Raw genomic sequence first — 25024 nt, forward strand, 5'->3', positions numbered from 1 at the left:
AAACAAGTCAAATATCTGACTTAGTGCCAGAAAATGAAACAGCACTACATATACTTTGTCCTATAAAAATACAACACTCTACTAAAAACACCAAAATAACTATTCATCCTACAAACAGAAAAGAAACACAACAGGTACAGGTTGTTTGCTGAAATTAAAGAATATTTACTTGAACCCCTAGCACAGTATCTGACCCATAGTAAGTATTCAATAAATACATGTGAGATTGGAGGGGAGGTCCCAAATCATTTCTTTTGGTTTCCTGCCAAAGACTTCCTAGTAAAGCTTAACCAAAAAGCCTTACGGGTTTTTTTTTTCCAAGTCTCTATTTAAATTCTAGTTAACATACAGTGTAGTATTAGTTGCAAGAATAGAATTTAATGGTTCATCACTTATATACAACACCTGGTGCTCATCACAAGTGCACACCTTAATCCTCATCACCCATTTAGCCCATCCCCCTACCCACCTCCCCTCCAGCAACCATCAGTGTGTTCCCTATAGTGAAGAGCCTGTGTCTGGGTTTGCCTCTCTTTTTCCCCTATGTTCATTCATTTTATTTCCTAAATTCCACATGAGTGAAATCATATGGTATTTGTCTTTCTCTAACTTATTTCACTTAGCATTATACTCTCCAGCTCCAACCACATTATTGCAAAAGGCAAGATTTCATTCTTTTTTATGGCTGAGTAATATTCCTGTGTGTATGCATGTGTGTACCCACATCTCCTTTATCCATCCATCAGTCGATGGACATTTGGGGTTCCTTCCATAATTTGGCTATTGTTCATAATGCTGCTACAAACATGGGGTGTATGTATCCTTCAAATTAGGAAAAAATCCTTATGTTCTATGAACATCCCAAATTAATTTGAATATAAAGGTGATATATGGAAGTTTTTTTAAGAGAAGCACAATATTTACTCACTAGCTTTGGAAAATATTTCTGATTTTGTAATCCTAGCATTATTATCAAGTAGCCTGGGGCTGGACTGATTACCTTACAGAGCAAATCACAAAAACTTTCCTAGGAACCCCTAGGCCTCAAGAGCTAAGTTAAACAAGTCTGAAACAAAATCGATAATTTGATATTACACAATAAACGATAAAATTTGTTTCAGATTTTAATTACTATTATTTCTTTTTATTACATGGCTTTCAACAACTAATGAGAATACAATCCAACTAGAAGCCAGATAATGCAATCCAACTAGAACAATATCTAGAGCTGATCAACATGTAGGTTGCTACACACCTGTGTGTGCACATGCACCCAAGTACCCAAGACTCACTTTCAGCGATCGGTAATAACATCATGAACAACGTGGAATTTCAGTCACCTACTAAAGGAGAAGTATAGGTGAGCTGAACATTCCTAGTATAGCACAAAAACCAGAGTGGATGCAATGAGATTTATACTGGAAAGGATAAGATAACACACTACAGCAAAAGCTGCAAAGTCAACAAAGATAAAAGGTAGAAAATTGGGAGTCTGATAACTGAAAAAGAAAAAAAAGACCTTGATTTTTCTACAGAGTATGATGAATGATCACCAAATGCATTTTGAAGAGTGTTAGTTTGATTAACACAGAAGGAAATAGAATCTGCTTCTGATTACAGGTCAGTGAACTTGAATCCAGGAACACAGTGGAAGACGGAAAAAGAAAGCTTTCAAAGACACCGCCCATTTTCCATTCCTCAAGTGGCTAAGATGACAGATCCTTTGACTTAACATCTAGAGACAATCATTAGACTCTACATAACTCCTTAGCCTGCATCCAAAGGAAAGGTTTTCTAGACTACTAGTCTGCATCCCTTCTATTTTTAATGAAAATTAGATCTCCTTTCCAGAAGTTACTGTGAGAAGCAGGTGGGCTACAAGGCCAGCTCCTTCAGGAACCTTTTTCTCATCTGCACGTCAACCTGGGCTCTCCTAGCATTTCCCCAGCACTGGCCTGACCTGGCTCCCCACAGGTAATAAATCTTATTCTTCTTCAGGCACATCTCTCCATTTCTCACAGGCCCACTCAAAGTCACACTCCCCAAATGTCAAGGCCTTCCATAATCTGGATCTTGCCACTCAATCTCACTTCCTACTGTCCTTTAATTCCCCCAAAAGAGATCAATCTCCCACCTGTCTGGTGGAACTAGGAGATGTGTTCCTGACTTATCTTCCATCCTGTCATTTCCTTTACATAAAGGCCAGCCTCTCCTTCACAAAGTCCTCCAGATTCTGGCAACCCTTCCTTATTCTCCACTAGAATCTGTAACAGGTACCCCCTAATCTATCAATCAATAAGGTATTATCCCATATTAAGGACTATCTTTCTAAGCACATTAGCCTGATCCTCCAAATGGAATGCCTAGAATGTACTTGCCATATGGTTAGCACTATTTGTTGATAGACTAAATCAAACAATTACAGTAAATTAAATTTTGTTTTGCAGAAGTGGGGAGAACAGAGCTTCTATTTCATTATGGTGAACCTGGGATAAGGCAACTGGGTTAGAAATACACTAAGAGCTATTCAAGCTTAGAAGATTAAGATGGTTCAATAGTACCACAAGATTTATGTTTTTGTCAACCAACAAGCCTCTCAAAAGACTGAAGAATTCTGAAATACATTACTCAAGTCGTTGATTATATTCTTGTCCTCCCAGATGAGGAGAATTTTTGAATTTTCAAAAATTCAATGTAAGAAATTTCTTCTAAATTAGGGATAAAAAAAATTCAGTAGGTACTAATAACATTCCTTGCATAAAGGGTCCTCCAACCAACCTTGAGAGTTCTTGAAATGTTTCACAAAAAGGGAGGTTCCTGGGTGGCTTAGTTGGTTAAGTGTCTGCCTTCCGTTCAGGTCATGATTCCAGGGTCCTGGGATTGAGCCCTGTGTTGGGCTCCAAGCTCAGTAGGGAGTCTGCTTCTCCCACTGTCCTTCCCCCCACTCATGCTTGTTCATGCGTATTCTCTCTCAAATAAAATCTTTAAAAAAAAGTTTCACAGAAAGATATTTAATATGAAAAAAGCTCTTACAAATAAGAAAAAGAACATTTATAGAAATTATATGTAAATAGAAATTTAAATAAAGAATGTTAATAGAGAGACACTTGAGTGGCTCAGTAGTTGAGCATCTTCCTTTGGCTTAGGGTGTGATTCCGGGATCCAGTTCCGCATCGGGCTTCCTGCATGGAGCTGCTTCTCACTCTGCCTGTGTCTCTGCCTCTCTCTCTCTCTCTCTGTCTCTCATGAACAAATAAATAAATCTTTTTAAAAAAAAAAAAAAAAAAGAATGTAAATAGAGGGACTCCTGGGTGGCTCAGTGGTTGAGCATCTACCTTTGGCTCAGGTCATGATCCTGGGGTCCTGGGATCAAGTCCTACATCAGGCTCCCTGCAGGGAGCCTGCTTCTCCCTCTGCCCATGTCTCTGACTCCCTCTGTATGTCTCTCATGAAATAAATAAATATTTTTTTAAAAAATGCTAATAGATTATTCATATAAAAATACAAAGGGCTAACATTTAGAAACTGTTCAATAAAAAAAATTTAAAAAAACAAAATGAAATTAATCTCTGAGCAACGGATAAAAACCACACTCCATAGGAATATTCAAAACTACTAAGGCTTTATAGACTATAATTCATTTGATTTATCAAAGTCTTATTTGACAGTGACCACATGTACTCTGTTCAAAATATTAAGGATCTGAAATGATCTAATACACACATCACTAACCTCTTTATTTTCACATAAAAATCACTACATTCAAGTAATACAAAGCAGCATGGCAACAAAAATTAATAAGATTGCAAAGTGGCTCAACCTCACATAAAGTATTTCCAATACTCTAAATTCCAGAACTATTTAAATTCACAAGTCACCTTTCAAGACATGAAGGCAATTATGCTGTGAAATACTTGCCTCATTCGTGGAAATGGGTCTTTTTTAGGAATTTTTTTTTTCTCCTTCAAAATAGCTTCATTAAGCCAGAAGATAAAGAGGAGCTACAGCCATGCAAGAGGAAAAGAAAGAGAAGACTTTTGTGAAGGGCCTAGAAGGTGAATTGTTATACTCCCTGAGTGAGGTAGGGGAAACAGAAAGCACTTCTTGCAAATTCCTTTTCTCAGAATGAACTGCATCCTAATCATCTCAAAATGTCTATGTCGCCTTCCTGTTGGAGTTAAGAACATCCTTCCTAGAAATATAATTAGGAAGGATTAGCTGCTGTGTAAAGAGGCTATGAACAAATTAAGGAAGAATGATGCCTCACTTTAGACTCTGTCCATCAAATCTCCAAATACCAGCAGTTGGCAAAACACCAACATCCGGCAAAGAATAAAGGCAGCATGCTTCACAAGCAATAAAAGTGATGCCTATGTCAAGAAAGCCCTAAGATGAGGGGCACCTGGGTGGCTCCGTCAGTTAAGTGTCCAACTCTTGACTTCAGCTCAGGGTCGTGGGATCGAGCCCTGCGTTGGGCTTCCTACTCAAGTGCAGAGTCTGCTTCTCCCTCCCCCTCTGCTCCTGCCCTTGCCGGTGCTCTATCTCTAAAATGAAAAAATAAAATCTTTAAAAATAAAAAAAAAAGGCTCTAAGATGAGAATTTTTAAAAAATAAGTTCTATATCTATGGCAGACAGTCCAATTACTTTTTAAGGATTGGAAAACAGCTTCTACATTGGTAACATACAATAAAGAAGTAACTATCAAATTTTCTCCTGGAGATGGGACACATTTTGGTAAGTGAATCTTGATCGTTTTGAAAATAAACAACTTCTGGCAAACAAGTGTTTTGCTTGAAAATTCATGAAACAACTCAAAATTTTTCCATCGTTCTCTATCTTTTATAGGTTTTGGGCTTCAAACACATTGTGCAAATTTTTTTCATAACTTTTGATAGTAAAGAATCAGACAACAGCATATAAAAAACTGCAAGGAGTATGTAGAATAAGAAGAGGTAAGGTTCAAGTCCCAGCTCTGCTACCACCCACTCATGTGACTCTGGGTAAGACATTCATCCTTTTAAGTTATAAAATTTTATGATCTGTGCTGGATGAAAGATGTTGGAAGATGGAAAAAAGATTGTACCTAATACATTCTTGTTCCATTTCCCATTACACTCAAGTAACTCTCAAAAGGGACAAATACCCAGGATTAATTCTTTTCAAAGACACTGATATTGATAAAATATTTGTGTTTTGGTGAGAGCTAACTCCATGAATCACCTAACTCTGGAACGATATGAGCTCGAAGTGAAAAATGATTTCACCCTTAGTAAAAAATAACTCTAAATGAAAAATAATTAAAGTTTGCCTGCCCCTCCCTGTTTGCTTCTGAGAACTGAGCCAAATCTTGTATCAAGGTGCAAATCAATTAATATTTGATTAAATACTCATGAAGACTAGGAAGTTGAAGCTCATAAGATGGATTTTCAGTGTCCATCTCAGTCATTTTCCCAAGAGACTGGCTGCCTGGGCTTAGCTGTCACTTTGCTGCTTGCTAATGTGCCTCACAGCTGTCACTGGCGTTCGAGGAAGTGCAAGAAGAGGGAAGACCTGGCATGGCAAAGGTCAAGAAGAGAAGACCCAGAGAACTAAATATAGTCCGAACAATGAAAAATCCTTGTAACAGTCAGAGATACACAGCAAGTAGGTCCTAACTATCACCTGGAAGCACCACAAAAGACTGAACTGCTGCCCCAGAATGGGGTGGGGTATGACTGAGTCAGGTTTTGCTTACTCTCATCAATGACTCATTAAACTGATTTCTTCTGATTACTTTGGAGAAACTGAGGCAGCTTAGCTGATGGGTTACTATTTGCATTTCTGCCTGGTCAGAACTCTGGACTCAAAGCAGCCAGAGTATCACCTACACTTACTCATTCACCGAGGAAGCACTGTGCCAAGAAGAGTAAATCACACAAGCGGAAATGAATGCTATGAAGAGAGGGATGGGGAAATGGTGTCATGAGATCATCCCTGAGGGAGTAACAGAGGTGTCAGGGAATTCTTCCCTGAGGAAACTGAAATCAGTAAAATGAGCAGGTGTTAATAGGGAAGAGGAGCACGTGCAAGGGTAGACTGTAGACAAAGTGTGTCAGGAAGGAGCTGGACAGAGTGAAGGAGGTGCCTGGGACATGGTGACAGGCTGCTGCCTGGGGATGATGACAACCAGGGGATAAGGTACAAGGTGAGATCAGGGAGTCTGTCTCCCAGGAGGGGAGAACTCATCTTTCCCTCAGAGCGTGGAGAAGCCACGGAAGGCTGTTACATAGAGGAGGGCAAAAGGAGACTGACATTTTGAAAGGATCCCTCCAGTTGTGACTTCACACTTGATAAAACCCCAAGCACTGGGTTATAGTCAGAGCCTTTCCACCCCACTCATGGGAAAATCCACCTAACTCTAGTGGGTACAGGAACATTCTTCAGTCCACTATTTAATTTCATCCAGTCTTCCTGGTTCCTCCTGCTATTCTGCATAAACACATAAACATCTCGACCAGAAATAGCAGTCCTGAAAAATGACAGACATTTTCTGCTGGATTAGAAAAATCTAGGGTTTCTTTTCTACACAGTGTTTACGTAGAACATTCTTTCCCTTTAGAAGTTCCTGACTCTGGGACCAGAGGATCAGCTCTTTCTGCTAGGTCATCTCTAACACATTCAAGGAACAGATAAAAAGGTAAAAAAAATACTCAACCCTGAGAACCACGGTGAAAACATACTAACTAAGCATGTTTACCATAGACATTAACTTGTTTTTTTTTTATTTCCTTCTCACGCATATTTTGTATAATGTGCACTGTACTTGTTGTCTCCCTCACGTAGGACTTACATCTTATAGGTTCTTTATTCTGATCCCAGACAGCTCTGGGGCAGAGAAATGCTATAAAAGTTTAGTCTTAAAATTTAGTCTACACTTTGCTTGAACATAAACAAACTGTTAAGCCAAGGAAAACAAGGAAAGAGGATTTAGTGCAACCCTAGGGGCACCTTGGAAGGATTCATGGGCAGTATCTACGGAATACCAAACATATCCAAGTGTAAAGAAGAATTTTTACTGTAATCTATACAACATCCAAAGTCAGACTCTAAAAATTATTCTCGGGTTTGGGATCAGCCGTCCAGGCCAAGGGTAAAGCCCATGGGTCCCACGTGTCCACCACGTTGCATTCCATTCTTACTGCTTATCAGTGGATTCATGTGTGTTTCCATCCCAGTTCCATCGTCAGTGTGCAGCAAATCCTCTGACAACTAATTCATTTCCGGTGTACAAATTTAATTTCAACACAGGATAATCATATGGGAAATACATTATCAGGCTCAAGGACCCCAGTCTAATTGTTGAAGGAAGGGACATTCCTAGCCCTCTCCCCACTCCTCTCCATGTCTGCCCACCCCTTCCCAACTCCTCCCAAGAGCGCTGCACTCAGAGCCCCCAAACCACATGTCTAGTGCTTGGGACTGTTATATGTCAAAAAGTACTTATGAGTGGTGTTGACTTTTCAATCCCTCGCTCCACAGGGCTAAGGGCATAAGGAGAGTCAGGGTCCCTGCTGCTGCCTGGACATCTTGAGGCTCTCGATTTTTCCCTCTTCTAGCCGCCAAAAGTATCTGAGAGTGCTGGTCCCAAGATTTCAGAGAACAGTGGGGACCACAAATAGGCCTTAAATCTATGTGAAGTGCTGACATCTAACTTTCATCAAAGTCATAAGGGCCAGCTATGCTATTAATTGAAGGCTACTTTGATGACTATTTACTATCCCTTGAGATTATGTTTTGCTCTTGAGTATCAGGGAAGATCACCAAAACAAGACTGGGTCTTTGGTAAAATACTCTGGAAGCCAGAACAATGGCTTTAGCATCATTACCAAAAAATTTTACCAAGCTCCTCAAAGATATCCACATCCAGGCCTGTGAATATGTTAGGGTACCTGGCAAAGGGAAATTAAAGGTGCAGATAAAATTAAGGCTGCTAATCAGTTGACCTGGAGATGGGCAAAGTTATCCTGAATTATCCAGATAAGCCCAATATAACTACAAGTGTCCTTAAAAGGAGGAGGAGGAGGAAGAGTTAGATGAAAGAACTGGCACAGAATAAATACTCAGTAAATATTAGTTATAATTATGAGTATACAACACCAAAACAGCATCCTGACTTCTAGCAATGAAACTGGAGAGCACACTCTATCCCAGCACTTGCCCTTTTTATTGCACACTCTGAGTTTCCAATTCCTTACATACCTTTCACCAGAATTTAAACCCAGTCAATTGCTGGTTGAATCTCAAAACTGCTCTTGGTCAAGTCTTCCTCATGGGACCTAGCAGGGTGCAGGCAGAGCAATGCACAAGTGACTTCCCCTACCCTTCCCCTGCCTCCTGCACCCCCATCCCACAGTTCACTCTTCCTGCCAAGCCCCAATCAGAAGAAAAGGTGCTTTGCTTCCAGTTCCTCAAACACCATCTCACCCCACCATGTTCCCTATGCACTGACAAACAAAATAGCGCTGGCCCACACATACTAATATGATCACACTTTATACAATGGATTATGAAGTCCTTCTCAAACATTGATGTGGCTGTGTCCAGCTGGGCTTGGTTTTCTGATGAATTCACAAAGGTCTTCTTCTGGAATTCCCACACATACCAACCTACACAACATTATTCCTAAGAACCAAAAACTAAAAAATTCCAAACATCCATCAAGAGCAGAATAAATCATAAATTGTGGTATATTCACATGATGAAATAATCTCCAGCAATGTAAACGTGAACTACAGCCACACACAACTACACAGATGAATCTCAGACATACCAATGAGCGAAAAAATAGGCACTATATGATTCGTTTATACATACGTTATTAAAAAACTGGATTTCTGGTGTCAAAAGTCAAGCCAGCATCTCCTTTTGGGAAGGAGGGAGAGGGCAGATCTATGAACAAGGGGGCTTTGTGGTGCGGGCTATGTTCTACCCTTTGGAGTGTATGGTACTTACAGGTGTTGCCACTTTGGGATAATCACTAGGCTTAATGCACTTTTGATTTGTGGACTCTTTTTTATGTAATTTCAATTTAACTTCAATTTTTTAAGTTTAAAATATGCATATAAAATAAGAAAATCAGGGATCCCTGGGTGGCGCAGCGGTTTGGCGCCTGCCTTTGGCCCAGGGCGCGATCCTGGAGACCCGGGATCGAATCCCACATCGGGCTCCCAGTGCATGGAGCCTGCTTCTCCCTCTGCCTGTGTCTCTGCCTCTCTCTCTCTCTCTCTCTGTGAGTATCATAAATAAATAAAAAAAATTTTTAAAAAATGAGAAAATCAATCATTAGTTCAAATTAATGAGTTCTCACCCCATCCCTATGGTGTCATAAGATGTACACTCAATCCTCAGGTTGAGTTCCTTTTCTTCAACTTTCTGCCACTTTGCCCTTTTTTTCCACATCATAAAGTAGGATCAAAACCTCATTGCATAGACATGTTTGGTAGATCAGACACCACAGGAATGCAAAGTACTCTGCAAAACGTCCAAGGCTTTACAAAGGGAAACAGTATTATTCCAAGAGAAAAAGGTAACTCCTTGCAATATACATAAGTATTCATGAAACAGTACTCAGACAAGGATTTAGACCTTATTTTTTTTCTCTAGAAAAAGAACTCAAAAAATGTATTAAACATTTATCGAGGCCCTTTGGTGTACCTATGTTAATAAACAGATGGAAGACCGTGGAGAGTGAGTGTTATGATAATGGAGAGTAGAGGAAGCACAGAAGATAGTCCCGAGGGATGGTAAGTAGAGTGGGGACTGGGGATCAAGACTGAGCAAGGATCCCCCTCTAGCTGGAGAGATCATTTGGGGAAACTGCCCATTCAAGTACTGACCACTTCCTTGGCTTCTTTAATAAGTTCAGGTTAAGGGATCCCTGGGTGGCGCAGCGGTTTGGCGCCTGCCTTTGGCCCAGGGCATGATCCTGGAGACCCGGGATCGAATTCCACGTCGGGCTCCCGGTGCATGGAGCCTGCTTCTCCCTCTGCCTGTGTCTCTGCCTCTCTCTCTCTGTGTGACTATCATAAATAAATTTAAAAAAAAAAATTAAAAAAAAATAAATAAGTTCAGGTTAAGATCCCAATCTCAATTCTTATTCGACAAAAAGCTTAAAACTTCTCCCCAGAGTTTTAACTGTTGGTGCAGTTTTAGAATTAGGCTTTTCTTTTCCCCTCTTGCAGGGTAGTAGGAGAAAGTCCAAATAAAGTGAATGAGCTTACATTGCATTGTTGCTGCTGTTAACTAGGAGAGAGTACTTGAGGGAATGTTACACGAGCCTCCTGTCCTTGTAGGTATCACAGCATATGGTTTTTGTTTCTGTTCTTTTAAAGACTCACAACCACAATGACAGGAAGCTAAGAATGAGGCAGAGATAAAAGACAGTGTAGCACCCTCTTCTCCATCTCATTCAACGCTGCTTCCTATCAACTAACCCATGGTAAATGCAAAGCATTCAGTTCTCAAGAACTTTGAAAGTGGAACCCATCATCTCCATGTGGATTCTAAAGGGCCTTGCCTATATTTAGAAAATATCTGGCATACTATGAGCTCACTTGATAAATATAGAATGCATTTGAATTACTCCTGTCTTTTAAAAGAACATTTGCTCATTTGCTTCTTCTCTTCACCACATCCCTGGGAAGAAGATAATGAAAAGGGATAGTGCCATTAGATAAATGCAGTCCCCTCACCTGGATTGAGACTGGACAGGATTTTTCCAGGGAAACTATCATCCTTTCTAACATCAGGACACCATAAGATGATGAAAATAGCCATCACCAGGGAAGAAAAAAGATGGGACACATGTGAACTCCCTAGATAGATTTGACATCCATATCCTGAGTAAAACCAGACTTCCTTCTCAAGCTCATAGAGAGGAGACTGGGTACAATGCCTCCCATGAAAGTGCTTCCGCCTTATATGGTAAGATAACAGCTCCCATTTGGCACAGCAGTGGTCATTCGTACCAACCCTCTCTCATGACCAAAAGACATCAGCAGCTAAAGAATGCCCCTCACGACCTCCACTTTGTGGTTTCACAGTCAATGCCTATAACATTCATCTTGATTAACAAGGATAAAGACAGACATTTTACCAACTCAAAACAGTCTCAGTGAGCAACACAGAGAACTAACAACAAACTTTGATGGGAAACTTCAATATACATGTGAATAACGATACTGACAGGTGATGAAAAAGCTCTGGAGAGCTGAATAGTTTTGAATTTTGCTCCTTTGTGGACTCTCCCAGCCATAACTTATAAGCATTAACACCTTTTTTACATAGAGGACTAAAGACGGACACTGGAGAAGCATCTGCGACCTAACGGTGACAATTCCTCAGCAAATGCATTAACAGCTGCATGCCAATAACAGTTACGGGATACAGTGTGAGAGTAACCTGAAGTGTTAATATGGACTTCCTAAGGACAACAGTATTATAAAGTGAAGCAGAAGTTCAAAGAATCGGAAATCGCTGCCAAAATTTGCACACAGGATGATGAAGCATCATTTGGTCTTCTGTTTAGCTCACGGAGTAGCTGTGATGTGGTCCACAAAACTGGATAAAGGAACACCATAATAATGAACACCTTCCATGAAGAGCAGGAATAAAACTACCATCTACAGCAGGGATTACTGCCAGAATGCACTGGCAGGGGATCTTTCCAAACCAATACCCGATCAAGTGTCCAGCCGTGAACCACTGATATCCACTTGCTTTTAGCCCCTGGCGGGGTACAGAGAATGATCCTCACCATCATCCATAAAGCTCTACCAGAGACCATCCATTCACCAAGTATCAACCACTTCAAAGACCTTGGAGATCCATGATATCACCAAAGAAACCTTCAAAAACAACAGGATGGCAATACCTCCACATCTCCCCTTCGTCTCACATTCCCAAACCTGGTTCCTACCCAATCCTCTTTATCTTTGCCTCTCACATTTCATGATGTGCCAAGGTTTTTCATTTATGGTCACTCCTGATTCACTTCCTTCCTCCAATGATTTCTAGGGCTAATTTACTGCAGACACTACAGCCAGATAAATCCTCCAAGGCAGAAAAAAATCATAGGATTCCTTCCACTTGAAATTTTCTTTTGGTTTGTTCTACTGTTATTGTCAATCTTCATTGTGGAAGATGTCAAAGATAAGAGTTCTGTGAGAAACCTCCATGTACCCATCATCCACCTTCAGTAATAATCCCTTTATGGCCAATCTCATTACCTCTATACCTCAACATACTGAGTAATTTCAATGAGAGCTCAGACATGATTTCATGTGCAAATAGTTTCATATCATTCTCCTTACATAATTATAACACCTTCATCACGGCCCCCAAATCAACATTCTTTTCTACCATTAAATTTCTAATTAATGTCAGCATTTTTATGATTCGTCTATACATCATCATCTTTTTCTTTTCTTTATGGTTTGTTTGAATCAGAATAGATATAGTCCAAACATTATGATTAGTTAGCATGTTTCTTAAGCCTCTTTTAAACTATAGTTTCCCAAATAAATAAATTATAATTTCCCTCTCTATTCCTTTTTTTATTCTAGTTTGCTACGTTGTATATCTTTTTAGAATTGTTATGTTGAAATCTTAAATGTTTCATCTGATTTTTTTAACCAATCCTTAAAACCTTTTATTGCTACTAGCCTGCATCTATATCAAGTTCCAAACAAATCATATCCTCAATGTGGTCTTTTTTCGATACATCCAAAACTTCTTTGATATCTGTCCCTTCTAGCAGAGCAGCTTAATTTCACTCTCTTTGAGGGTCCATTCAACTTAATGACTCACTTCTAATGAGTAGAATAAGGCGGAAGTGAAGGTGTGTATTTTCAAGGCTGAAAACTACAAAGGCTCGGTGGCTTTCTTTTCACTCTCTTCTGTATAGGATCACTGGCCTTGGAGGAAGCCAGGGGCCATGTGGTGAGGACTCTCAAGTAGTTCAGTAGAGAGGTGCATGTTGAGAGGAAGTGAAGTTTCCTGCCAACAGCCATGGGAGTGAGTGAACTTGACAGTGAATTCTCCTGCCCTAGTTGAGCCATGCTTGCTGACTGCAACCTCCTGACTAATGCTGAGCCACAACTCCCAGCTAAGAACCTCCTGGGTTCCCCACCTCCAGAGACTGTCAGACAATCAATGTTTATTGCTTTAGGCTGTGGAGTTTTGGGGTGATCTGTTACACAGCCATGGTTACTAATACGCCATGCTTTCTGATGTCACATCAATGTCATTCCTGGAAATGCCCTTCTTATCCAGCTCTTTGTGTCCAGATTTAGCCATCTTTCCAAGCTCACCTTCTTCAGAGCCATTCCTGGACCTCCACTTCACCAACACTCCAAAATCTGGAAACAATTGCTCCTTCTCTTTGATTTCCTAAAGAACTCTATCTGGTTCTAAATCAAGCTGTCTAAAACCAATCTGGAGAAAGGTAAAACCAATTCACCTACTGCTCACACACCTAAAATGTGTAGTTTTAACTTTTTCAGTTTTACTAAAGTAACTATTACCTCAAACATGCCAGGCACACACCCATATAAAGGGTTCATGCTCTCACTTCCTTTAGGCTTTTGCTTAAATGTCACCTTCTCAGTTGAGTCTTCCCTGACAGCCTATTAAAATCACCAGAGCCCTCTTGCTTTCCCACCCTGCACCAGTCCATAACTGCAATTTTCACCACAGCACTTATCACAACGGTTTAATTATGCCACTTTCAGTGGCCTCCCACTTTGCAGCCTGTAAGTCCCAAAAGGCAGATATTTTGTGTATACATTCATTCTATACCCTGAGCCCTTATGATGGTGAATGCATGGCACACAGAATGTGCTCAACAACAACTTGGTGGATGACTGATCAAGACCATAGGGCTTCATATGCCACATAACGAATATAATACTAAATACACACTTTGATATTGTAGCTATCTTTATGTCTACAAGCACTTTAAGGGAGCTTAATCAATCTCCTCCTTCAGTAGATAAAAATAAAACAAAACCCTGAAACTCCCCTAAAGTAGGCAATCTTAAAAAAAAATAATTTAAGGATTGCTACATCTCCCCCAAAGTCGCCAAAAATGGTCCTATCACATTTGTTCTTTGGTGGTCTGATTAAATAGGATTTCAGGTGATTAGGTCATTACCTAAAATCATCTGTGGGCCAACTGCACCCCTGCCTTTGCATACCTCGTGAGTTATCGTTCATCGATCATTTCAAAACCTTAAGAGGTGAACTGGACCTTTAAAAAAAAAAGATTTTACCTATTCATTCATAAGAGACACAGAGAGAAAGGCAGAGACATAGGCAGAGGGAGAAGTAGGCTCCCCATGGGGAACCCAATGTGGAACTTGATCCCAGGACTCAAGGACCATGACCCAAGCCAAAGGCAGATGCTCAAACACTGAGCCACCCAGGTACGCTGAACTAGATCTTGTACATCTTAGTGTTCCCTGCAATGCCCACATAATAGGACAACCTATAAAACTTTATTAAGAAATTGTCAGAATTAAAAAAAATAAATAAAATTAATTAATTAATTAAATAAAAAAGAAATTGTCAGAATTGTTATCTCCTCTCCTTACCCAAAAGCATGCCACAGGCACAGCCACACACATACACATGTCCTGTAACAATGCCAGGGTAAAAGTGTCTTCATTCAGCAGATGAAGCCTCTGAAGCAAATTTATCTACTGATTTATTTTTCTAAAGCCATGTTAAAGCTGAAACCTTAGCCACCACCTTTTTGAGTCACAACATTCTTGTCTAAATTATACTCCTGCTACCAAAAAAAGAAAAAATTGCTCCTTTATCTGACTTCTGACATATGGTTCTTACTAACAATCTATATATATACACACATCACAGAGGGTCAAATTGTAACAGTAGATGGTGATATTCAAGATAAATGATATTGCTTGTAAATAACTTCACAGTTTATGTAAGTAGTAATGCAAGAAAAAAATAATTGCAATGCACAGTAACCTGACTCTTGATTGCCAAGGCACAGTTCAACACAGAATTGTTCTTTGTTTTTAAGATCCAGAATAATGCTGGAGGAGAGAGGTCTAGTAGGATATAAATCAAAGCTTTGTATCATTTCAAGGACACACAGTTACATTCATGTTCTGGCCCCAAAAGGCACCACTATATTTTAGAGAAAGGGTCAGAAAATCACAGCTCATAGGCCAAAGCTGTCCCACAGCCTGTTTTGGTATGACCCACAAGCTAATAATTCTCATATTCTTACATTTTTTAATGGTTGAGGGAAAAAAAAGAAGAATATTGGGTGACACGTTAAGTTTACACAAAATTCAAATTTCTGTGTCCATCAATAAAGTTTTATTGGCTCAGTCACACACATTCATTTATGCGTCATCTATGGCTGCTTTTGTTCTACAATGGCAGAGTTGAGAAGTTGCAACAGAAACCATATGTCCCACAAAGCTGAAAATATTTATTACCCAGCCCTTTACAGAAAAAGTTGCTACCCTCTACTTCAGGGAATGGATGCTGCTTCTATTTAAAGCCTGACATTTGTTGATATTATTCACTTATTTACTGTGTGACTAAATCACATAACCACTCTGCCTCAGTTTCCAGATTTGTAAAATGGGGTTAATAATAGGCGCCACGTTATGGGGTCCCTGTCAGTTGTAAGCTAAGAATACAGGCAAAGCACTTGAAACAGTCCTTGGCATACAGTAAGCCATAACTAAGGATTAGCTGGAACTACCAACCCTTCTCGTTGAGGACGGCAGGATGTGTTTTCCAACTGAAATGTTAGCAAAGGAGTTAGATTTCAAACTAGCCCCCCAAATCTCTTTACCATGGCAGAATGACAGGACATGAAGAAATGAAAGAAAAACAGAAAGAAGAGGGGTGAAGAGCGAAGAAGAAGAGAGAGGAAAAAGTTGAGGACCCCACTCAGCAGGGACAGTAGGTGGCCTACTCAAAGGGGAAGTATAAATTAGGATAATTTCATCTATACTAGCAGATTAAATAGCTTCTGTGGGCTGCCTGGATACTAATCACCATGTGGAAGCTGTCTCTAGGGGGGAAAAGTATTCCAAATTCCCAGCAAGTGACTTACAAATGAACTGCTGGGTCAAGCCCATTTTCAAGGGGAGAACTTCCTGTATTTTACATTCCTAGACAAATGACAAGTGAGAGCTGCAGTACCTTCTGCATCTTGTTATCCATGTCGAGTAGCTAATTAAGAGGAAACAATGGGCATTAAAGACCCTGTGCAGCGAGGAGCTGTTCCTCAGGCCGCTGAGAGGAGGGCAGGGATAAGCAATCTTATCCAGGAGTCCTCATTGTGTTCCGAATGGCACTTACCTCCAAATGCTAAGGGAAAACAAACAAAAAAAACAAACCACATTCCCATAAATAGAACACAAGCTCATTCACCAAAAATGGACCTGGCTGGCAACTGGGAGGTACACACGGTGCTAATGGAAGAGACAACCTGCTACAGAGGTTGAGAAAGGTTTTCCCAGCACTCGCGCTCACTTGAATACCTTCTCTGTGCAGAGCAGAGTTCCTGCCATCTCTTCTTAAATTATTTCAAAACTCTAGACATTCCCCTCCCCCTCCGCCAAAAGAAGAATTTTTTAACTCACAAGTGGACCACAAACAACTATCTTTCTAATGTCCATCCTGCCTTGATTCCCCTAGTCCTCTCTAATGCTCCAGTTTATGTTTATGGTCAATCTTCCCTGCAGAGGCTAAGCATGCATACCAAATACTTTTAAGAGACCTGATGTAGGAACTTAGAATGTAAAACTTTAAGGAAAAACAAGACATCATTATCCAAGTGATTTCAGCAAATTGTGCAGGAAAAGTGGATTGAAAGCAATGCATCCCGGACAATAATTAAGGTGCGCCTGAGTAGAAGCAAGTTGAAACTACTCACTGAGAATGAATCTGCTGGGAGAGTCCTACTGAAGGCTTCGGCTTCAGGGTCAAGGTCATCTGGGCCACAGGGCTGATTCTTGGGAGATTGTCTGCCTTCTTCAATGAAGTGTGCTTTGCTGCTTGCTCAGGGGGGACCCAGGAGGAAGCAGCCCCAGGACTCTGCCCTCCAAAGCCTGGTGATGAGGTGTCCTGGGCAGCTGTGCTCTCACAGGCTTTGCCCTTGGTCCCCGGTTTACACACACAGAGCTGAGGCCGGAGACACATCCCTCCATTCTGGCACGGTGGAACACAGCTTGCTGCAGAAAGGCAACAGAAGACACGACTTTGAAGAAAAACATTGTAGACTTCACAAATTCTTCCAAAGCCTTCACAGTAGCACCAGGATTCCCTCCACCAAAAACTAAAACTATCTAAAAACATGATGGAGGGGCGCCTGGGGGGCTCAGTCACTTAAGCATCTGATGACTCTTGATTTTAGCTCAGGTCATGATCTCCACACTGGGTGGAACCTACTCAAGGTTCTCAGGCTCTCCCTCTGCCCCTCCCCCCCACCCACCCACACTCTCTAGAAAATAAATTTAAAATAATTTTTTAAAAAACATGATGGCAGAGCACCTGGTGGCTTAGTCGGTTAAGCATCTGCCTTTATCTCAGGTCATGATCCCGGGGTTCTGGGATCGAGCCCCACATGGGACCCCCTACTCAGTGCTGAGTCCGCTTCTCCCTCTCCCTCTGCCACACCCTCTGCTTGTGCTTTCTCTGTCAAATAAATAAATAATCTTTAAAAAATAAATAAAAATAGGGCAGCCCAGGTGGCTCAGTGGTTTGGCCCTGCCTTCGGCCCAGGGTGTAATCCTGGGGACCCGGGATTGAGTCCCACGTCGGGCTCCCTGCATGGAGCCTGCTTCTCCCTCTGCCTGTGTCTCTGCCTCTCTCTGTCTCTCTCTCATGAATGAATAAATAAAATATTTAAAAATAATAAATAAATAAAAATATAACATCATGGCAATGACAACAATGAGGACAATGACAGCTAATATTTATTAACAGGTTCTTATGTTCCAGGCACTATTCTAATAAGGTATCAACAAATTTAATCCCCCAGCAATCACTGTAAGTAGACATTTTATTTTACCTATTTTACTGATGAAGAAACAGACCAGGGTTACGTAATTTGCCAAAGGTCACACAATTATGAGTAAATAGAAGAGCTAGGAATTGAATCCAAGTGAACTGGCCGCAACACCATCATTCTTAACCACTTTATTAGGGTACCTCTCAGAAATACATCAGAAACAAAGGAAAAACTTAAGAAAATGCTTTGCCCTTCTTTTTAAACTGTGCTCTGTGGCTCAAGTTTACATTTTAGGTATCCAAATAAGACTTGGGAGAAAAAAAAAAAGCCCAAGTCCCATCCCTAACCCCAAAAAGCGTGACAGACTTCACCTGGCACAAGCTATCAGAGTTTGTTTCAGAAATGTAGTTCAACCCACTATTTTGTTTTTACAGGACAGAAGGCTGCACGGATTAGAATCAACCAATATACACTTTTTTACTTTTGTTTTTTTTTAAGATTTTATTTTATTTTATTTTTAAATTTTTATTTATTTATGATAGTCACAGAGAGAGAGAGAGAGAGGCAGAGACATAGGCAGAGGGAGAAGCGGGCTCCATGCACCGGGAGCCCGACGTGGGATTCGATCCCGGGTCTCCAGGATCGCGCCCTGGGCCAAAGGCAGGCGCCAAACCGCTGCGCCACCCAGGGATCCCTTAAGATTTTATTTATTCATTCATGAGAGACACAGGGAGAGAGAGAGGCAGAGACACAGGCAGAGGGAGAAGCAGGCTCCCTGCAGGGAGCCCGATGTGGGACTCGATCCCCCGGTCTCCAGGATCACACCCTGGGCTGAAGGCGGCACTAAACCGCTGAGCCACCCAGGCTGCCCTCTACTTTTGTTTTTAAAAGCCAGTGCCCCCCCTCCCCCGATGTTTATAGCAGCAATGTCCACAATAGCCAAACTGTGGAAGGAGCCTCGGTGTCCATCAAAAGATGAATGGATAAAGAAGATGTGGTTTATGTATACAATGGAATATTCCTCAGCCATTAGAAATGACAAATACCCACCATTTGCTTCGACGTAGAGGGACCTGGAGGGTATTATGCTGAGTGAAAGAAGTCAATCGGAGAAGGACAAATATTATATGGTCTCATTCATTTGGGGAATATAAAAAATAGTGAAAGGGAATAAAGGGGAAAGGAGAAAAAATGAGTGGGAAATATCAGAAAGGGAGACAGAACATGAGAGACTCCTAACTCTGGGAAACGAACTAGGTAGGGGTGGTAGAAAGGGAGGTGGGAGGCGGGTACGGGTGACTGGGTGATGGGCACTGAGGGGAGCACTTGATGGGATGAGCACTGGGTGTTATTCTATATGTTGGCAAATTGAACACCAATAAAAAATAAATTTATTATAATAAATAAATAAATAAATAAATACCAGTGCCCTGTACACCATTCCTAATGTTACAATGAAAGGCAACCAAAAAAAAATGAGCTCTTTATTTCCTATCCAATAGGGTACATGTACTCTGAATCACCAGATTTGTGGCCAGAGTTTTAATGTCAGTAGGGCTATGGGCCATGGGTAAGGTAAGTAGACTTCATCACAGGGAAGGTACAATAGGAGTTTAGATTTCAGACTTAAATTTTATTGGGTTGATGTTATAGGCCGATGGATGGGATTCCTTAAGTTTCTTCTTTATTTGTCCAAATGCATTGATTTATGCCAATTGATTTTGTTATCAGTTCACTTTTGACTTAAACTCTTGGTCCTTAGGCAGATCTTACTATTAAATCTCCCATAAAATTCAATGCCAGATAGTCCATAAATATTTACAAAATAGATGAGGTACGATATGAACCAGAGAAGCCTCAGTTATGGATGAGCCAAATGACCAAGATCTTTTTTTTTTTTTTTAAGATTTATTTATTTATTCATGAAAGACAGAGAGAGAGAGAGGCAGAGACATAGGCAGAGGGAGAAGCAGGCTCCCTACAGGGAGCTTGACATGGGACTTGATCCCAGAACCCCGGGATCACCCTCTGAGCCAAAGGCAGACGCTCAACCACTGAGCCACCATGCATCCCCAAATAACCAAGACCTAAAAGCTCTTCACCCTCCTGATTTTCTATAAAAGAGAGAAGATACTTTTCCCATCTTCCTACAATCTCATTCCTATTAGTTATAGAAAATAATGGTAAGAAATGACTGTCAAGTGTCAGAATACTAGGCTAACAAATCTTGCAAAAGTAAAAGGATTCTTAAAAAGCAAAGAAAAATGCAGCCAGCTCCTTGGTGACTTTGGGGTAAATTATTTAATCTTGGCCTCTGCACCTGTACATGTTTGGGGGCAGAAAGAGGGCAGTGACTGCTTTTTCTAAAATGGTCCCCAAGAGCTCTTACCAAATTAGGCTTCTAGAATTCAAAGCCCAAAGCTATGCACTTCCAGGGTTCAGGATTCTAATTTATCAGCATTTTCTTGGCCAACTGATGACCACTGAGTCCCTACTCAGCCGTGGTTATTTATGGAATGTCACAGGAATGGAAATGGGCTCCACCCAGAGAGAACAGAAGTGGCCACGAGGGAGGACAGGACTGGGCTTTCAAAGCTGAGCCTCTGCCAGAGATCACCCCCCAGGCACTTTCATGTATACATTCTCTTCATGCTTTCAATTAGAAGCATGTTTCATTTTAACATCTGAGACTGATTTCCGCTTCTCCTCCCTCCCAAGGTGTACTGCAAACGTCCCCTAATCTACCAGGAAGACTGCTCAGAGCAGCTTACAAAAGTTGGTACCTAGATAGGGGCCAATCATGAAATCTTCCAAAATGCCACTGAGACCATATAAGAATGTGGGTTTAGGAGAACATGGATGGATTAGAAATGAAAAAGGGTATAAGTATTGGGGTTGGGGTTTTTTTTTTTTTTTTTAACTCTTCAAATTTGGTAGGCTGTGGGAGGCAGGGAAAGAATTTTTTAAAAACTCACAAAAATTTTCTACTATGAGAAAGAACATGTTATATAACAGTATGACTGCATACAGTATCACCCTTTTGCAGTAACTGTTGAAAGAATATAAGGAGAATGACTAGATAATTTGCTCTTCTACCTAAAGTAGTAAGGCTCAGGCAGCAGCTCCCTGGAGCAGCTTGACCTGGGGCTGGAGGTGACAGGGACAGAGTCCCTAACTGCCAAGATCAGCCCCTCACCCAACATGAAAAGAAAAGCAAAATTCTAGTCCTGCAACCACATTTTATCAAGCCATTCTTCCTAGGAAACTGGGACCTCACGTAGTCGTGGTTCTCATGTAGCAGTCCCCAAAGTGTGGTGCCTGGACCAGGAAGCACCTCAGAAGTGCACATTCTGGGCGGTCCCAGGCCTGCTAAATCTGAAACTAGAGTCCAACAATCTGACTGCTCTCTAGATGAGTCAGATACATACTCAACTTTGAAAACCACTGACATATAGTGTTTGGAAACCAGCACTCTTCCACCAGCAAGTTTTTGATTTTTTTTTTTCTAATTCCACTATAATTAACATACCGTGTTGTATTAGTTTCAGGTGTACGATATAGTGAATCAGCACTTCCATACATTAGGATTTATATTTTTATACTTGTGAATTTGGTGTTTTCACACTACAATTGCATTTATTTTATTGAATTCTTGCTGTGATAAATGTGTTTTATGTTGTTGCCCTTTTATTTTTAATGCAAAAAGATTTTAAAACTTTCCATGTGGCCAAATTCCCAAGATTATTATGAGTGCTTTCCAAAAGTTTGTCACCATCTACTTCCAATGTAAAAATTGGTGGGCACTTATGAGAAAACGGTTATTCTAACCGAGGCACCAAACTATGTGGAATATTATAAATAAATGTTACAGAAGCACTTTAAAAATACTTTTTCCACCAGTTGATTCTGCATTTTCCCAGCCAGAAGTGGTTCAACACAATGAGTAAACACTACATCAAGATCTTATCAGCGGGTTGGGCCCCGGTTCTCAGGCTTTGCCACACATTAGAATCACCTGGGGAGCTTTTAAAACTCTCAAAACCCCCGGCTAACTCCAGGCTCTGAATCAGAATCTCTGGGGAAGGGGCTCAGACACCAGTTTTGGGTTTTGCTTTTTGTTTTTTTAAAGCCTCCAGATGATTGCAATGTGCAGCCAAACTCGAACAAAATCCTAATCCAGACTTGCTGACAGACTCGGTTTGGTAAAATGCAGCTCTGTGGATTTTTTCTCCTTCATTCAAAAACTTTCAACCCATGTTAGCTGCCCATGAGATACACTCAAGACCCTTTATACCTAACTCGGGGAAACGAACTAGGGGTGGTGGAAGGGGAGGAGGAGGGTGGGGGTGAATTGGTGACAGGCACTGAGGGGGGCACTTGACGGGATGAGCACTGGGTGTTATTCTGTATGTTAGTAAATTGAACACCAATAAAAAATTAATTTATTAAAAAAAAAGACCCTTTATACCTACCCCAACCCCCTTTCCACCCTCACTGCCCATGGCTCATCCTGCAGAAGCCTGCCACTCCTCACCTCTGTACATGGTGCCCTGTTGTGAAACACAGCCCCCCCACCAAGCTCTTGCTCATGTGAAATCTTCTCTATGAAGTCCTTCCCAAATGCCTGCCCGCTGCACCACAATCTGTTCATCACCCAAATGCCCATCCCCTTTCATCAAGTTCTTTTATTTCCCAAACTACATTATCATCAACCGTGAGGTCAGTTAATTGGCTTATGTAGAACTTTCTGTAGCCTAGGACAGGAGCTTTAATTTCATCTTGGTCAACTAACTAGTATGAAAGCAGAGCCACTCCTTTCCAAAGGATCTGTAAAGGGAATATAATCAGAAGGCTCCTAATCTGTTACGTCATAACGTGTACACCTCCAGACTTCATTTGCATCCTGCCTCTTCAATCAAATCTCCAATCCAACAAAAATCAGTATTAAAATATACTCTGCTAATGTGTAAGCTCTGTAGTGGCACTTAAACAATATGCTGTTGGGATGCCTGGGTGGCTCAGTGGTTAGGTGTCTGCCTTTGGCTGAGGGTGTGATCCTGGAGTCCCGGGATCGAGTCCCACATCAGGCTCCTGCATGGAGCCTGCATCTCCCTCTGCCTATGTCTCTGCCTCTCTGTCTCTCATGAATAAATATTTGTTTATTTTTAAAGATTTTATTTAAACAATACGCTGAAAAAATAAAATAAAAAATAAAATAAAATAAAATAAACAATACGCTGTTAGGGACACCTGGGTGGCTCAGTCAGTTAAGCATCTGCCTTAGGCTCAGGTCGTGATCTCAAGGTCCTGGGATTGAGCCCCACATCAGGCTCCCTGCTCAGCAGGGAGTCTGCTTCTCCCGCTCTCTCTGCCCCTCCCCTCTGCTTATACACATGTTCACACTCGCTCTCTCTCAAATAAATAAAATCTTAAAAATAAACAAACAATATGCTGTTAAAGAAACCATTTCAGAAGCCCAGACCCAATGTGTTCCAGAAGAACTCTGAAGGGATGTGACACTCAAACAAGCTGGTCAAGGACTATCAGAAAAGAACATCACAATACACTCATAGGAGAGGTGGTAAGTTACTAAGCTTCCAGTGGAAAAGCACGTTCCAGTGGAAAAGGGAATTACCTAAGAAGTTCAGATGCAGTAGAAGCAAAAAGTGCTCCTGTGAGGTACTACATGCACAGAGTAGTTCAGAGATCTGCAGACTCTCCCGAGCCTTCACCTGATCCTAAGCTCCACAAGCATGGGGTAGAACACCATGAGGCCAAACTACCTAGGACCTGCCCCTACCAGAGTCAGCAGATCCCCAGTATTAAACTCCTTTAAGGAGAGGGAGGTGGGTGGGGGATGGGCTAGATAGAGGATGGATACTACAGAGGACATTTAACCCCATGAGCTCTGGGTGTTGTGTGCAAGTGATGGATCACGGAATTCTACTCCAGAAACCAACACTGCACTGTGGTTTAACTAAGATTTACGTTAAAAAAAAATAAGAGAGTAGCAAGACCTCAATGTCAAAATCAGGCAAGAACAGTAATACTTGAAAGAAAACTAACACAAACCAATTAAAAACACAGATACAAATACCTAAATAAAATCTCAGTATTTCAAACACAGAAAAGCAAGCAGAATTCCAGAAATACAGGATGGCTTTAATGTCAGCAAACCTATCTATGGAATTCCCCATGTAAAAAAATTAAATGAGAACTTATCTCAATCAGTGCAGAAAATCTTCCAATAAAATTCATCACTTACTCCTGATAACAGAAACTGTTAACCAATCAGGAATACAAGGGGATTTCCTTGGTCTGGTAAACAGTATCTACACCAAATCCCACAATAAACGGCATACCAAAACCTACAGCAAATGCTCTGAGGCAAAGGCAGAAGCATTCCTATCAAAGTTGGAAACTAGTATAAATACCTACAATAACCTCTAATAATCAACGCTATATTGCAGTTTCCAGCCAACAGGACAAAACAAGAAAATGAAAAGGTCTAAAAACTGGAAGGAAGAAACAAATTTATCATCATCTACAATTTAAGTAAATGTCTATGTAAATAATCGAAAAGACTCTACAAACTATTTTATGTGATAATGCAGAACTGGTTCAGACAAACAGATCAATACAATGTAATATAAAGCTTAGACTAAAGCATGGAGTCTTGCTACATGAAGAAGATACAACAAACCTGTACAGAAACAATGGACTATTTAAAGGTGTTGGAACAGACATTAATCTAAAAGAATTAAAATCTGAGGGCTGCCCGGGTGGCTCAGCGGTTTAGCGCTGCCTTCAACCCAGGGCATGATCCTGGAGACCCGGGATGAGTCCCACATCAGGCTCCCTGCATGGAGCCTGCTTCTCCCTCTGCCTGTGTCTCTGCCTCTATCTCTCTCTCTCTCTCTCTCTCTGTGTTGCTCATGAATGAATAAATAAAATCTTAAAAAAAAAAAAAAAATCCGAGCCCT

At 40.9% G+C, this 25024-nt stretch overlaps 1 protein-coding gene across 10 annotated transcripts in view; it reads right to left on the minus strand.

The window, feature by feature from the left end:
* LTBP1 (latent transforming growth factor beta binding protein 1) overlaps window positions 1–25024 on the minus strand; it is a 392301-nt gene that overhangs the window by 327922 nt on the left and 39355 nt on the right. For all 10 annotated transcript variants that reach the window (XM_072770568.1, XM_072770565.1, XM_072770566.1 and 7 more), the window contains exon 3: window positions 16965–17262. In XM_072770568.1, coding sequence (XP_072626669.1) covers window positions 16965–17262 — 298 coding nt within the window. The remainder of the gene's footprint in view (window positions 1–16964; window positions 17263–25024) is intronic.

Source organism: Canis lupus, chromosome 12 (genome assembly GCF_048164855.1).
Source record: "Canis lupus baileyi chromosome 12, mCanLup2.hap1, whole genome shotgun sequence".
Taxonomy (NCBI): domain Eukaryota; kingdom Metazoa; phylum Chordata; class Mammalia; order Carnivora; family Canidae; genus Canis; species Canis lupus.